A 15,480-nucleotide genomic window follows, 5' to 3' on the forward strand; every position below is an offset into this window, starting at 1 on the left:
GGAAATCTGTAAAAATACTTCGATAGATCAGAATCTTATCTCAGAAAAGACAAATGGATTGTTGAAAGCAGAACGATCCTGAAGCTGCCGAAAGGTCTTACAACCTTTCATCTGTATTTTTTCGACAGAGATATCGTAGATAATTGATGAGAATTTAATTATAAAGAATCCGGGAAATCCATCTTTAGGTGATATCAGTCGTTAGTTTTTGATATCTTATATATAGTATTATTACATAGTTGTATTCTCTGGGTAGTATTATTATTATTAGGGGTTACCGGAAAAGTGCTGAAATTCTGGATAAAATAGTATCGACTTTGTCGGGAATCCATATTCTCAAACCCGAAATTCCTAATAATCAATACGGGCACTGCCATAAATGTATAATAAAGTGAACAGATATGAGTAATTATAATCTGGACCACGTGATAATAAATTTCTGAACAATTTTGTGTTTGGGGGTCAGTGGACAGAGTCGCAATCTAACCAATTAATATGAGTAGAAGTTGGAAAAAGGAACCCTTATCATCTTTAAATTTTTTTTAAAAATTACTTTTGTGGTAATGATCTTATTATCTTTAGTTAACGGTACGAGTTAAGTATTAAACAGAAGTACAGAAATTACATAAGGTACATATATGAACAACTATATACCTATATCTCCATTATTTGATTAACTTCTTAGACTATGTCTACCCATCCTTTGCATCAAGTAAAGGTTTCTAACTCTGTTAACAGTAAGCCAGGTGCATGTTTATTGTGTATCTATTAAGATAACATTATTTTTGTCGATCTGATGGAGTTAGGTTAATATTGCTGAATTTGACTCCAATGAATTTGCATAGTTGAAAAGTAAACTATGTCCTTGCGGGATTATATGAAAATTTCAGTCTGTTCCCGTTCGTCATTTCATAGGCATAATAATATACGACTCTGCATTATCTGGGTACACGCGGTGAGCGATGATAATATCAGTTGTTGTTGCCTCTTCGTACCGACTGCCTGCCGGATTGAGTTGCGCCCGACCAGGAGGACACAGAGGACGCTGTTTGACGATGAATTTATGTCCGCCACTTTCGAATACTAAAAGCCCCATAAAGATAGCGTTCTAGGTGGTTCTAGGTGGTTCTAGGATAGCGTCTGTATGCATCTTCAGTCACGCTACATAGTTCTTCACCGATTGTAAAGGGAAATCGCGTTAACCGCTCGAATAATTATTATTAGAAATTTTCAATTTTTCTGCAAGCCTACAAATAAAAAGTAATTGGTGTAGTAATGGTGTGAAAATATAATCAAATGGATTCGACGTTGACCATGGCCTGAGTGACGGAAAAATCTTGGCAACTTGGACCATTTGTGATCTCGGCATACGCAGTTCCATAAAGCACACGAGGTTGACTTCGGCGCCAAATTTCGCACGTTACATGCGTATGTCACAGTAAGTTAGGACTTTTGGCTTACAACCTCTAAGCTAATCTCTATTAATAGACGTAACTATGCACTCTACTATTAGTGCAGCACTTTATGATATTTACTTGTGGACTTGCACCGTCTTAAATTTTAAGTATACATAACCTAAGAAACTATATGTCTAAACTGTACGACAAAACTTCTCTTTTTTTACGCATAATAACCTGTATGTTTGGAGATGTTGAGAAAGCTTCTGACAATAATCTCTCGTGAAACGAAACATCAAATCTGAAACGGTATTTGCCAACTTATCATACAGACCATCTACTCTGAAAAATTATTTTGTGCGTTAATTGAATGAAAAATTAGTTATTAAACTTGAAGCCATGAATTACGAATAGATCGTTATTTTTCAACATGTGAAGCTATTTTTTTTGTCCACTTCGTCCAATATTACTTCCTGCACAACTAATGTTGCATATTCGATTTTCTGGATTCTCAGGTTTATCTGGTAGCATTTTCAGTTTGCTCTGTTCCGTTCTGTTCTGCTTTGTTTTGCAGCACCAGAACAATGATTATGTATATAGGACTCATGCAAAATTACTGTTCTGGTGCAGCAGAACAGAGTAGAATACAACGGAACAATGAAAGCTGAAAATGCTATTAATTTTGGAATCGACTAAATGTTAGATAATCATTAATAATTTTTGGTTCAAATTTAATTCTTTTAACTCTTGTCATGATACATGGAGAGCCATTAACTGACTACCTGATTGTGATGCATTTTACTTTTCAGGGAATTGCTAGGCCATTTCTACACCGAGGGTTTCGCTTAGTAGTCATGGCACGTTCGAAATATATACTGAATATTGAATAATTAACTTTATCTGAAAGTAAATCTTTGATATCTCAACCTTGGTGTTGTTGCTTATTGCTTTCAATAATCTCATCAAAAGAGATTTCAGTTGTTAGTAAAATATCCAATATATCTTCACATTCTTATATGAATAACCAGAAAGTATGAAGTGCCACTACGAAGTACTCGGCGTTTCGAGAGATGCGTCAGATGATGATTTAAAAAAAGCATACAGAAAACTAGCACTGAAATGGCATCCTGATAAGAATTTGGATAATACTGAAGATGCTAAAGAACAATTTCAAATCGTCCAACAAGCATGGGAGGTCTTGAGTGATCCGCAAGAACGAGCTTGGTATGACAATCACCGAGAAGCCATTTTGAAAGGAGGGATAGGAGAAAATTACAAAGATGATTCGATCGATTTGTTCCAATACTTCACTACCAGCTGTTATAAGGGCTATGGCGATGACAAAAAAGAATTTTACACGGTTTATAGAGAAGTTTTTGAACAACTGATTGCTGAAGAATCAGAGTTTTGTAAAGAAGAGGAGTTGGACGATAAAGTACCTGGTTTTGGGAATTCCACCAGCTCATATGAGGATGTTCACAAATTTTATGCATATTGGCAAAGCTATTCGACTAAGAGGTCATTTGCTTGGCTAGATCCATATGACATTCGTGATACTCCAAACAGACGAGTTTTAAGATTGGTAGAAAAAGAGAACAAGAAAATTAGAGATAAAGCTAAAAAAGAACGCAACGAACAAGTCAGGAACCTTGTGGCATTTGTTCGCAAGCGTGATAAACGAGTTCAAGCACATGCAAAAATCCTGGCAGAAAGAGCTAAAGAAAATACCAAAAAAACACAAGAATGGAAAAAGCAGCAACTGATCCAGAGACAACAAGAACTGAAAAGTTATACTGAGTCAGAATGGTCAAAGTTTTCTAACATCGAAAAAGATTTAAAGGTGATCGAAGCAAATCTTGCTGCTGAGTTTGGTGAGGAATTAACTTCAAATACAGATTCTGAAGATGCTGATGATATGGATAATAACACCCTGTATTGCGTTGCTTGCAACAAAATATACAAGACACAAAAGGCATTTACCAATCATGAAAATTCCAAAAGGCACAAAGATAATGTTTCAACCATGAAAGCCTCATTCTTGGCTGCTGAAAACAAGGACTTTGAAAGCAGTAGTGGAGAGTACAATTCAGACTCGGAATCGGATTCTAAATTTGGTATCAAAACAAATATTTCTTTACTGAGTCGAAACCGGAAAGATGTTATATTGGCAACAAGCCCAGAAATACGAGACTTGTTGACGAACCCTAGTGAGAATATTGATGTGAATGCAAAAGGCAACCAGCGAAATACATCGGATGAAGAAATGATTTCGGATAATGAATCAAGTTCTGCAAGTAAAAAAAATACAAATAAGCTTTTGAAAGAAGAAGGTGTTGAACTAGCCACAGGCCCGGAAATGGACGGTTTTTTTGATACGGCAACTGGAGTATCTAAAATACAAGATGACGCGGATATACTGACTTCTGAAGGTGAATTGATATCAGATCAAGAGAGCGAGCTTGATAACCAAATGTTACATATGACAGAAAAATCTCGCAAAAGTAAGAAGAAAAAAGGTAAAAATGTTCAAAAAGTTATTCTTGAAAAAACAACCGATGATGAGCAAGAATTAGATGCTCATTTTGGGTTGTCCAAGAAACAGCGAAAGAAACAAAACCAAAAGAAAGCAACTTTTGAAAAAGTTTCTACTTGTGTGAAAGTTGGTGCCAACATCGCTGGTGATGAAAAATCAGATGGCAGCAAAAATCACACTGTCCCAGAAACCATTAAGAATTTTACTAACGGAAACCAAGTAGATTTTGACAATTCTGACTTGAACTTTGAAGGAGATGCCAAATCATCAATTCAAAGTACAAAAAAATCTAAAGGTAAGAAAGCAAAGGAAGCAAAAAAAACTCAGAAGTCAAGCTTGGATGGGAGCAGGCCCAAGGACAAGAAGGAAAAAAAGAGAGGCGGGTCATGCAGAGGAGGAATTCAGGATTTAGATCACTGTTGTGCTCTATGTGGAGCAGAATTTCCATCCAAGAATAAATTATATGACCATTTGAAGAAGAGTGGACATTCTGTGTATATCAATCCTGTGAAGAGTAGAAAATCGTTGAGTGAAGACAGCGATTGAAACTGGAGGAAAATTAGTAATATAATTCGTTGTATGGGATATTAATATCTCGGTTAATAAAATTTTCAAAAATTCTCAGTATAATTTATTTTCAATATGCAATGAGCATCGATAAATCGAAAATCAAGACAGTCAAGCATCGTAATGTTTCTTTCTTTATTATTCGTGGTTATTTTTGACATTAATGAAATTATATTATTATTTATTCACCAAGTAATGCGAAGTTATCAAGATTGTCATAGTTTAGATATAAAATAGAGTAAATGATTATCACAGGGAGATATTGACAAACCAGGCATTCTCAGAATCTTAAATTGAATGGCTTTTTAAATGTTCAATGTACCATTATCAGAAACTTCTGTTAATAAAAATAGACATTATAGATATGTAAATAGAGAATCTTTACAAGCTAATAAATCAAGCTGCTGATAGCTTGAAGACTTATTGAGGGAGAGTGACGAGTGAGAATGTGATGAGTGATGGCTAACAAATCAGATTGATACGTGTATAATGGTTTAACAAATGAACGTTTTAAAGAATTACTTACTATTGTGAAATATGACTGGCATGAAAGTTAATAAGTTGAAGCTCAAAAAGTTTACTTTTCTTATATTGATAGAGTGAGTTGAAAATTGCATAAGTCTATACCAATAAAGATGATGTGAATTAAAATGGGGCATTATGTTATTCATGTAATTAATTGTATAGATTTTAACATGCCTATCATAAGAATGGAACAAGATTTGATTGTTCTCTAAAAAATCTGCATATTTTCACCCAGGCGGAGTTTTCTTATTGTTAGAAAGATAAATCACAGAAATATTTTGATGAACGATTCATTACAGTTCATACTTCATAAAGGATAGCCTAGGGTTATGAATTGTGTTTTGTAATCTATTAAAAGTCAATCAAATAATTCACTTTTTTTTCTATGTTTAATTTAACAAGTTCTTTATCCATATTGACATCCGAAAATATGACGTTTCAGATTCGTATATTATAGCACTGCTGAATGAAACTTGTCAGGCAAATACGAAATATGAATATTATCCAATCTGCTGCTACGCATAGGTAAGGAAGTACTTCAATAATTGTTTTTAATACTCATAAAATGTGTTTACGTAATTCACGTGATTAGCAAAAAGAGCATGAAAATATACTCATATATTGACATTTATTGATACAGATCTAGCTCAGTAGCTGCTAGGAAAATTTTCTACCCAGCAGCTGAACGTAACAAGGAACCGATTCTTTCTGTCTTGAAAGAGTACATCCGCTCCGGCCCCAATCAAAATTTCCTGGAGATCGGTTCTGGTAGTGGGCAACATGTGGCTCACTTTGCTCTATATTTACCTCAAGTCACATTTTACCCCTCTGAAGTTGATATTGGCATGTTGGGTAGCATAGTTGCCTATACTAAAGAGATTTCTAATGTTCAGAGTCCAATTCTAATTGATGTAACCACAAATTCGGACTACTGGGGGGCTCAAACTTTTCGAGAAAACAGCTTTGATTATATTTATAATTCTAACATGATTCACATTGCTCCGCATGCATGTACTGTTGGTCTTTTCGAAAATGCTGGTAAACTTTTGAAGCAGAATGGAATTTTATTTACTTATGGACCGTATAAGATTGATGGAACTATATCACCAGAAAGTAATGTTAGATTCGATGAATCATTGAAAGCAGAAAATCCGGAGTGGGGCTTGAAGGATATTAGAGATCTGGAGAAGTTAGCGAATGAAAATGGGCTCGATTTGATTGAAATTTTCGACATGCCAGCCAACAATAAAACGATTATTTGGAAAAAGGAATGATGTGATTTATATACGCAATAATTACTATGCTCAATTACTCAAGATAGAAATAATTGAAAGCTCTCGTAATTGAGCATTGACGCATCAGAATGACAGTGACTAGTCATCTTATCAATTTAATTGTGTCATCTACGGTTATAGCTTCCGTTTTTAATACTGTCTTACAACTTTGCGATGCTTTTCTCGATTGAATTGATCCAACTATCAGAAATTGTAATTAATTTTGGTACCTCAATTTTATTCTATTTTACGAATCGCACAGTAGATTATATTATAATTTCAATGTTAAGAATTATGGCTGGACTTTTTTTTATTGAAAAATTATTAATATCACTAAATTACAAATTATGATGACAATAGTTTATTTGCAATTCCTGGGAAGTTAATTCTGATTGATTTACACAGGGTGGCGACTTACCAAGAAAACTAGCAATAGTCAGGGAATCACATTATTCCACTGGAAAATATGTATTTCAACGTTGGTATTTCACTAAATTATTTAAAATCTCGTACTGTGCTTCGTAAATTCAGCATAACTTGCTTTTGGAACTAATATTGTTGAATTTACATGCCCCCCTCCTATTTACATGTACAGTTTAATGCGCCATTGGTTGCAAGCTATTCACTATTTTGCAAATCAGGTTGAAACGGTCGGGAAATATTGAAATTTTAGACCGGAAAAGCCGGACAAGTCCACCACTCTGTTAAAGCTAGCGTTAAATTTTCTGTTTAATTTGATCGAAGACTATGTGCTACAGGTTTGTGCGATGGAAAATTCATCTGAGCCATGAAATTGTTTTGTGTAGTTTTTTGTATGCGTGTTAGAAACTGTTTCATTATATTTACAAAAATATCCCAATCATCAGCTCTTGTAAATACCGTTTTCAATCTCTAATTTTTCATGACTGATATTCGCAACAATAAAAAAATATTGATAAACTCTTTTGTCTTTTTTAATCTGACAATACATCCTATCATCTGCCTCAAATAACTACTTAAGTCTACATACATACATCGTTGCAGTCATCGTACATACTACGTCATTATCAGCTGTACAGGTACGATTGTGGAATTGATATCAGTTATTGGTCTTATCTAATTTTTTTATCATCCAAGTTTTTTGCTACGCAATTGTACACATAGACAATTCTGAAGTGGAGAAACACGTTGGCAGCAAGCTGGCAAGCATGAAGTATGAAGTTTTCTTTCTTATTTTGGTGCTTGCACATGAAGCTTCCGCAGCCCTAGAAATTCGTTGCACAACAGCGTATTGTACGGTAGGTAAATATACACCATTCTTTACAACAAATAATATCACGGTTACTTCATTCAAAATACTATCTCCCTTGATTTAACTCTAAATTGTTTTCAATTCATTTTGGAAAGGAGTATATCACTGAGACTGGATGTTCTGATTTAACTACTGGCTGCCAGGTCCTGAATTCCACAAATTATGGGACTTTTATGCTATATCCCGATGTTTGCAACTGCTGTGATTATTGTCTCACAAATCTGTATGAAGGTGACGAATGCGTTTCAGGCGCACCGGGTCAACTGCCACCCAGTGAAATTTGTGGACCAGAATTGGCATGCACTACAAAAGACGATGATCAAGCAACATGCCAGACAAGTACTGTTGATTCATGAAAATTTGTTCAGCTTTTGTAGAAATACATTTCGAACGTCATTGCATATTCTTCATATTATAATCTGTTGTGATGACTAAGAATAAATTCTTCGATGCAATAGATTCAATATGAAACTAGTGTACTATGGTGTGGGTAATACTTGTAATTATTAATATGACTTTCCTTCAATACTTCGTATCAATACAGTTTCGTATTTCTTGAATCAAACTTGGTTAATGTGTTAGTGGATAACTTTTCTAGTGACTACTGATTGTGCGCTGGAGCGAGTAGCGTATGATGAGAAAAGGGACAACGGAACATTGGGAAGTAGTGAACTACGACCAGAATGTGATAACGATGGCCTTTATTCAGCAGCACATTGCATTCCAGGGTCAATGTAAATATATTTATTAATAAAGTGAGATTTATAAGATGACTACTATAAAATAAACCTACATTCTGCAGATGTTATTGCAAGGCTCCCACTGGCGAAAGAATATTCGGCGAAATACCTTACTTAAATCCATGGAACCAACGAGAAATGTCTTGCGGTAATTAGAAACGATTTGTATGTTTCATTTACATTTACCAGCTTTCCATACCGATCGAAATGTTCACGAGATTGTTTAACTGCTGATTTTCAGGATGCTCCTTAAATGCCTGGAGAGCACAAAATACTCTTGATCCTACATACCACATACCTGTTGCCCGTTGCCTAAGCAATGGTCGATTTGACCCAGTACAATGCATGAATGGTACCAATGCTACTTGTTTATGCATTGACAGTGTTACTGGAGCACCAATAACTGATATTAGCACGGTCAATGTTACCAATTTGGCAGAGGACACTCTCTCTTGCTGTAGGTATAATTGAGGGATCACACATAACATGAATATTTTCTATACCTTAGCGCCTATTACTCGATTATTGATGGACAAGAAACTTGTCAAACTTTTCAATAGAATTCTTATTATCTTGATGAAGATGTTACTTTCAAACAATTTGATAACAGATGATTGAACATATCCATTTTTCAGTTGACTCAACGATACATACGAATGGAACATATAATACAACTTGTGAAGAGGCATACGATACTTTGGTTGCTAATGGAGTCACTGATATTGAACTCTTGCCATCTTGTCAAATTGATGGAAAATATGAGCGAATTCAATACTCCGATTCTAAGTAAGTGTAACTGATTTAAATTTTTGCCTGCTTGTTATTAAAAAGTGTTAATATTTGGGATTAACCGGCCTAACAGCATAGCGCATAGCGTGCAAGACTGTGGATTGGGAGGGCCAGAGTTAAAATTCCCAGCCTGTCGAGGAGGACCTGAATGGCAACTTGTAAAAATTGTAAAACAGGTCACGCCGTTCAGGTACCGAATCAGCGAGGTAAGGTTTGAACTTAGACTGGCTGCATCCGGGGAAGTTTTTCTGCAGTTTTCTTTGTCCCTGTGTGAATGCGGATGTTTCTATCGAACATCTTAAGTGGGCTGCAGCCAAATAATGATGTTTACTGATCCATTCCCTCCTTTGCCATGTACAAGTCAAAAAAGGCTTCTGAAGATATACCCTATCAGGCATGGCGGGTGTTGGCAGTGATTATTATTATTATTATTATTATTATTAAATACAAATGTGAAGATGGGCTCATGTGATCTGAGAATGGATTCGTAATATGACTTGATTGAAAGAAGAAATAGTTTATATGGTTAGCCTTTCATCAGATCTCTATAGTTTCATTAGTATAGATAAACTGAGAATAATATTTCATGGTGTTACCATGCACATTTTTCGTAGTACAATTCACATGGACATAAAATCAATAATGAATAGAAACCTGCACTGATAGCACTTGCAAACTTCAATTACAGAAAAATTTGTGCTGACCCCAATGGCGTACAAATAGATAGTTTCGAAGCTCTAACAAATGCAACTGAAGCTACAATAATGGATTGTAGTAAGTTGTCTTTTTCTGTAATATCATGTGGATAACTGAATAGTTATATTAGATACAATTAAAACAATTTGAGCAAAAAAATCTCTTCAATTTATAGATTGTGCCAGAACACGATGGATTTTAAGCAAAGCTTCAGTGACTGAGCTCCCTACCTGTTGTGACTTTGGAAATTTCGAAGCATGGCAATGTCGTAGGAATGAGTGTTTCTGTGTTGATGAAAATGGGAATCAAATCGGACATGAAGTTGCTATCAATGACTTGGAGGAACTCACTTGTTACATTACCAATGGCGGAGATGCGTGTCTTGTATCATGAGCAGGCTCGTAAATATTTACGTGTATATAGTATTATTTATGTTACATCATATGTTTTATTTGAATTTGTTAAATAACAATTGAGTTCGTGTATATTGGATACAATCACTGTGGTTTATTAATAAATATATTCTATTTAAGATACTTACGATATTATGAACTAATAATAAACGAAATTTTCTATATCAATTTGAGATCTTAGTATGATATTGGAATAATGAATTTGTAATTTTCGGAATTTTTCTCTTTTTGATTCATCATTCAATCTCTCAAGTATGTAGAATTGAAATCATTAATTTCATCATAAAATAAATAATCGATGCCTCTTTATATACATTGGTGAAATAAGTCTTGCATTTATGTTATCCAATATAGAGCGTTCAATATTAATAACAGAGCTATGGATGTTGGCTTTAAACAAGTCGACTTGCTTTTGTACCAGTGTGCGAAAAGTGCTGAAACAGAAAGTAACATTTCTGCGATTACATGAATTTCGTGCCTGGTTAGAATGTACAGTAGAGTTTCTAGTAATGTTATATCGATTGTACTGACCTGTGTCTTCCTGGCTGGTTATCCAACCTATTACTGGCTCCATTTGATTCTGTCGTCTTAGCCATTGAGCAAGTGGCTCAAAGTATCTTAGCATTGCTCCTGCGTCGAGCCGATCGGTTCGACCACGTGTCATCTCTCTGATTGTATCTTTCCAATTTCTTGATGAGCCCACTGACAAAACATCCCTAAAAAATTATAGATTTGTAAGTGTTATGTCGAAATAATTTTCTCATGAAACGAATACCATGAATAGTTTAAAATACTTACAAGTATCAAAGTGATCACATATGAGAAAGGCATATAATTTCTGTTTCATCTACCCATATCCATGTGCAGTCAATTGCTTCGCAGCATGTAATACTTTAATAAGAATTTTGTCACTTACGAAAGAAGGCGACCAGCTTCACGGGAACGATAGAAATCACAAGTGTGTAGCGCTCCTACGTGACCAGCAACGTCGCAGAGTGATTCAAATAGTTGAAACTGCAACACTATACCCACAAAGTATCTGAAGAAAAACAAAGTGCATTTAAAATTTGTGATATAAAAAAATGGTCACCTTTGATATCATTTACTAACTTTACATAAGGGATGTCAGCAGGAACGTGGTACTTTGATGCCGGATCAAAATGACTTTCTGACCTTGTTACTGGTGGCACTATACCTTGATATTGTAATCTTAGCTCCCACCATCTTGTCGTCATATCGGCATCACCGTCGCTAAATACTCTCCACCTCCACTAAGATATGGAAATTCATTTAGGAAAATCAATCTTTGCAGTGGGTACACTCAGTGCATTGTTTCAAATCTTGCAAAATCCTGATTTAAAATGAGACTAATGTTGAGAGAAAAAAGTACTTCTATATATTAGAATGCGGGAAAGATTTTCGTAATACATAAATTCATGTACCTGGTCAACGATGTATGCAAATGGCATGTAAGTTATTTTTTCCAAAGCGATCATTATCAGAAAATTAATGTTGGATTCATAATCATCTGTAGAGTTGTTATAGAGTCCAATTCGATGTAAATGCTGTGGCGTCATTATGGAAAGGCCTATGGCATCGCTTACAGCCTCATGAAATCCTAGAGCAATATCATTTAATTGTGACAGATGTGAAAAAGGATTTTTGAATTGCAAAACGCACAAAAGAACAACAAAGACCAAACAAAGATTTACATGTCTAAGATGAGGTAAAGAGGGCCAATCATATTAATATAATTAATAGTTTATTAGTACTCGTCTTAAGATGATCAATTTCAAGTGACTATTTACCTGGTAGTGCCTCGTTACGAAATAGTAATGGTTGATCTCTGTATTGCAGATAATATTGTAAATGTGCCATTTCATGGTGGGTTGAGAATAAATCTTCCATATTCACTCTAGTACACTGTTTTATTCTGTAATTCAGAAAAACGATTTTTCGATATTGGTAACTAAAACACGTGCAGTCTGATTGAATACTCTGTATAATCCATGTACTCAGAATTAAGGATTCTCGTTAAGAAATTCAATTTATTCTAAAAGTTTGTTTACCTAAAATCAATTCGATTACAGAAGTCCCAAGCACTTGCTGTACATTTTACTTCTCTGTTTGTTGGTTTCTCAAACATTGACATTCGCCAGAATTCAGGTGGCATTGGTATCATTCCCATGGATGTGAAAAATTCCTCGGCAATTTGAAACATTCTGAAAGCAAAATGTGCAAATCGAATGAAAAGGCAGTTCGTGCTGATATTTTCATGCAATATTCAATATTTCGAAGACTGTACGTATATATTACTGTTGAAAACTGTAATGCAAATAAGTCTGGACCCCTATTGTGAACTTCTATAATAATTCTTTAATCTATGTGTGTTCTAGCAATACAACTGGATACACATTACTGCTTTTACCTTAGCGGTGAAATGCCTTGAAGCATCATATCCAAAGTGACATCTAGTTTCTTAGCTGCCGGAAAAGGCTGAACTATATCATAAATTCCCTGCCAGTTTTGAGCCCACATATTGCCTAAAATGTGAGCAGGTAATGGGCCATCTTTTCTTATCACATCTCCGTATCTGTCAATTAATTTATGCCTGGTATAAGTGAACAAGTGCTTGTATAATGGTGTAACTGCAGAGATCACTTCGGCGATATTTTGCTGAAAAGAATCATCTTCGTAGTCTTCTCGCATCTGATCTCCCGCGTCGGCGAAACCTGTGTGCAAATGTATTGTACTAAATTTATTGATTCATATTGGTTATTTAGGTTTCAATTGAAATTAATGAGTGGTTGTATGTGCTTACCATTCAGTCTTGCAGCTTGATTGGCAAGTCTCACATATCGCATATACTTATTTTTTAATGGCGGTCCAACAGCCTCGTGCCAGGCTCTCCAATAATATGATAGTTCTTTGTAGTCTTTTGACTGAGCCATTATTTTATTAATATCTAGATACAAATATATTCATTGTAAAAGAGAAGGATTGTTTTTTAAAATAATCACGATATTGAATCCTTCAGTGCAGTCATTTGGAGTTTTATCTCAGTGAACAAATTAACATTCTTTTCTAGTTACTTATTAACATACCCGGATCCAAAACTAGATTACACTGGTGATCGTTTTCTTTGTATGGGCAGAGTCTAGTTCTGGTGTAGAGTTCTTTCATCTCAGCTATCAAATGGTAAATCTGGAATATACGGTTTGAGGTTTTTTCATTTTTGTTCTAAGAACTGTGTACATGCTCCAAATAATTAAAAAACCCAAATTTCATTAATGAAGTAAATGCAGATGTGTTGAAATATGTTTTTTTTACATTTCTCAACGAATTGCAGACTATACTTCTTATTTTCATACATGCACTATGTTAAATTAAAATACCTCGTTAAATTTGTCATCAGTTAAGGAATTACGTCCTCGAGTTGCAAGCATTTTAAGTTGTCGTCTTGCTAAAGGATCTGGTATTCGACTCCAAGCAAAACTAACAGCTTTTCTCCAAGATGCTCTGTCAAATTTTGCCTTCAGCGTTTGTTCGTCCAGCTGATTAAGAAGATATAAGTGTCATACATATTGATCAATTCCGTAAATTCAAATAGGCCAACATTGAACTATCATTATCTGCTTACCATTTTGCGTCGGTAATTGTCGGTTATGTTTGTAACAAATTGCCATTGTGCCATAGTCACTCTGTTGCACATTGCTGTTGCTTCACGATCATATTCTCTGAGGAACTGTAAAGCCTCACCCAAATTCACATTTAACCCCTATGGAAATGAAAAGTACATTAGGCTCCATAACGCACAAACAGTAATATTAGTATTAGACTTACCTTCTACGGTTATTCAAGAAATTTTATCAAGTAATTCACAGGTATTAGGTAATAGATGCTATGTAGTCAGAAATTTTTTTGAATAATCCCCATTAAAAAAAAAGGATTTCCAGTCACCGAAATAAGGATAGATAACGTTTTATAAAAATTGCCTAGTAGCCTGCATATTATAAACAAAAGGATTGTGAATAAAAGAAATTAGAAATGTAAATTCAGCTGCACCCAACCCGCCATAAAACTATGAACAGTTACTGTGACTATATACTGATCTACGAAGCATGTCGAAGGATGCTACCTATCAAACTGTATCATCTGTACTGTTTAATACACTGTTATTCTCAGTGTAAGTACGCAAAATCCTACGAAATTAAAATCGAAAGTAAAATATCTGTGGTAATAGATGAAAATACTATCTTTTTGAATCCAAATATTTGAAACGTATCTGTCAAACAAAGAATATGGAATTTGAGACAGAGTTAATACTTTTGGCATATGCACATGAAAATTTACTTTTACTTACCTCTATATATCGTTCGTCACTTTCCTCAAGAGCAAATAGGAAAATTAAGAAAGTTCCAAATATTTGAAAATTTTTCAACTTATTCAACAGTATCATCCTATTATATTTCCTTGCCTTCGTCTAGTGTGTTAAATTTATCTACTTGTACGATATGTTTGATAGAAAATTTAAATGAATATGATATACTGAAACAGTACCAAATATCTGTTACTGAAAAAAATGGGACTCTTTCTAATGTGTCATTACAATTTCATGTAATTAGTGTAAATTAGTAAATCCAATCACTGATGCTCATGACAAATTATGAGGAAAAAAAAAAAAATAGAAAAAAGAATTTTTATGTGTTGTAGAATGCAGGGAATAGTATAATGGCATAAAAATATTTTCTGTTCCACATCAACTGACGACTATTGCTTATCCTTTCATTCTTTTATTTAAACTTTATAAATGTAACTACAACAACATTTTCAAATACTGTGTTTAGTACTCGAAGAACTTATTCGATTCTCTACCAAATCCTTGCAAAGACTGAGACCTTTTAGATGTAATTTGATGGGCCTGACACTGTGCCTGTGTATGTTGTAGTCAAAGGAGGAAGGGATAGGCACCGTCAGAGCGTAAAGCGTGACTGTCCAACACGCTATGGCACACGCCAAAACCTTCCGTATTACATCTATTATATATATACTGTTATATGTGACAGTAATTTTTTGAATATATTTTAACTACGAGTCACAATAACAAGTTGGTATGGCTTTGATTTATTTTAAATAGACACCATAATTTCAACAAAGATGTTGGATCATCTCATGAACCAGCAGCATTGCGTGTTTTTGTCTTCCTGATATCAATAACTAATCTCATCAATGAATGATGACATAGTTGATGTTAT

General features: G+C 34.6%; 4 protein-coding genes across 9 annotated transcripts; 3 read left to right on the top strand and 1 right to left on the bottom strand.

Annotated features, from left to right (window-relative positions):
- The first annotated feature begins 1,121 nt into the window (after positions 1 to 1,121).
- Positions 1,122 to 7,238, top strand: LOC107226577 (methyltransferase-like 26). 2 transcript variants are annotated; one of them, XM_015667441.2, is made up of 3 exons: positions 1,122 to 1,438; positions 5,465 to 5,547; positions 5,663 to 7,238. In XM_015667441.2, the coding sequence occupies exons 2-3, from the start codon at positions 5,489 to 5,491 to the stop codon at positions 6,294 to 6,296; spliced, it is 693 nt and encodes a 230-aa protein (XP_015522927.2). In that variant the 5' UTR covers positions 1,122 to 1,438; positions 5,465 to 5,488; the 3' UTR covers positions 6,297 to 7,238. The 2 variants fall into 2 exon arrangements, with proteins under 2 accessions (XP_015522927.2, XP_046593693.1); XM_046737737.1 differs by lacking the exon at positions 1,122 to 1,438 and adding an exon at positions 5,025 to 5,096.
- LOC107226582 (dnaJ homolog subfamily C member 21) lies at positions 1,458 to 5,148 on the top strand. The gene is made up of 2 exons (XM_015667449.2): positions 1,458 to 1,706; positions 2,207 to 5,148. The coding sequence occupies exon 2, from the start codon at positions 2,431 to 2,433 to the stop codon at positions 4,474 to 4,476; it is 2,046 nt and encodes a 681-aa protein (XP_015522935.2). The 5' UTR covers positions 1,458 to 1,706; positions 2,207 to 2,430; the 3' UTR covers positions 4,477 to 5,148.
- Positions 7,239 to 7,257: 19 nt separating the features above from the next.
- On the top strand, positions 7,258 to 10,346 carry LOC107226578. Of its 3 annotated transcripts, none has more exons than XM_015667442.2 (9): positions 7,258 to 7,354; positions 7,440 to 7,573; positions 7,683 to 7,926; positions 8,186 to 8,321; positions 8,390 to 8,475; positions 8,569 to 8,784; positions 8,963 to 9,113; positions 9,805 to 9,890; positions 9,988 to 10,346. In XM_015667442.2, exons 2-9 carry the CDS (start codon positions 7,484 to 7,486, stop codon positions 10,203 to 10,205), a joined length of 1,227 nt encoding a protein of 408 aa, XP_015522928.1. In that variant the 5' UTR covers positions 7,258 to 7,354; positions 7,440 to 7,483; the 3' UTR covers positions 10,206 to 10,346. The 3 variants fall into 3 exon arrangements, 2 of the variants coding, with proteins under 2 accessions (XP_015522928.1, XP_046593678.1); XR_006903945.1 differs by adding an exon at positions 9,190 to 9,322 and having other exon boundaries at positions 7,309 to 7,573; positions 9,988 to 10,129; XM_046737722.1 differs by lacking the exon at positions 9,805 to 9,890 and having other exon boundaries at positions 7,309 to 7,573; positions 9,988 to 10,179.
- A 128-nt stretch (positions 10,347 to 10,474) lies between these two features.
- On the bottom strand, positions 10,475 to 15,180 carry LOC107226576 (angiotensin-converting enzyme-like). Of its 3 annotated transcripts, none has more exons than XM_046737718.1 (13): positions 14,994 to 15,180; positions 13,866 to 14,003; positions 13,621 to 13,779; positions 13,330 to 13,429; positions 13,047 to 13,190; positions 12,654 to 12,957; positions 12,295 to 12,447; positions 12,034 to 12,158; positions 11,668 to 11,843; positions 11,336 to 11,496; positions 11,142 to 11,264; positions 10,757 to 10,941; positions 10,475 to 10,680 (listed from the first exon to the last, which is right to left on the bottom strand). In XM_046737718.1, the coding sequence occupies exons 2-13, from the start codon at positions 13,935 to 13,937 to the stop codon at positions 10,562 to 10,564; spliced, it is 1,821 nt and encodes a 606-aa protein (XP_046593674.1). In that variant the 5' UTR covers positions 13,938 to 14,003; positions 14,994 to 15,180; the 3' UTR covers positions 10,475 to 10,561. The 3 variants fall into 3 exon arrangements, with proteins under 3 accessions (XP_046593674.1, XP_046593673.1, XP_015522926.1); XM_046737717.1 differs by lacking the exon at positions 14,994 to 15,180 and adding an exon at positions 14,589 to 14,875; XM_015667440.2 differs by lacking the exon at positions 14,994 to 15,180 and adding an exon at positions 14,589 to 14,872 and having other exon boundaries at positions 10,475 to 10,659.
- Between the last annotated feature and the right edge of the window lie 300 nt (positions 15,181 to 15,480).

The sequence above is a fragment of the Neodiprion lecontei genome, chromosome 4 (genome assembly GCF_021901455.1).
Source record: "Neodiprion lecontei isolate iyNeoLeco1 chromosome 4, iyNeoLeco1.1, whole genome shotgun sequence".
NCBI classification, from domain to species: Eukaryota; Metazoa; Arthropoda; class Insecta; order Hymenoptera; family Diprionidae; genus Neodiprion; species Neodiprion lecontei.

Coding starts and splice junctions, on each gene's coding strand:
- LOC107226582 (XM_015667449.2), top strand. CDS start 2,431: ATGAAGTGCCACTACGAAGTACTCGGCGTTTCGAGAGATGCGTCAGAT.
- LOC107226577 (XM_015667441.2), top strand. CDS start 5,489: ATGAAACTTGTCAGGCAAATACGAAATATGAATATTATCCAATCTGCT. Junction 5,548..5,662: donor CAATCTGCTGCTACGCATAG/GTAAGGAAGTAC, acceptor TTATTGATACAG/ATCTAGCTCAGTAGCTGCTA.
- LOC107226578 (XM_015667442.2), top strand. CDS start 7,484: ATGAAGTATGAAGTTTTCTTTCTTATTTTGGTGCTTGCACATGAAGCT. Junction 7,927..8,185: donor TCAAGCAACATGCCAGACAA/GTACTGTTGATT, acceptor TAACTTTTCTAG/TGACTACTGATTGTGCGCTG. Junction 8,322..8,389: donor CATTGCATTCCAGGGTCAAT/GTAAATATATTT, acceptor TACATTCTGCAG/ATGTTATTGCAAGGCTCCCA.
- LOC107226576 (XM_046737717.1), bottom strand. CDS start 14,684: ATGATACTGTTGAATAAGTTGAAAAATTTTCAAATATTTGGAACTTTC. Junction 13,430..13,620: donor CTGATGACAAATTTAACGAG/GTATTTTAATTT, acceptor CGTATATTCCAG/ATTTACCATTTGATAGCTGA. Junction 10,942..11,141: donor GAAGCTGGTCGCCTTCTTTC/GTAAGTGACAAA, acceptor ATAATTTTTTAG/GGATGTTTTGTCAGTGGGCT.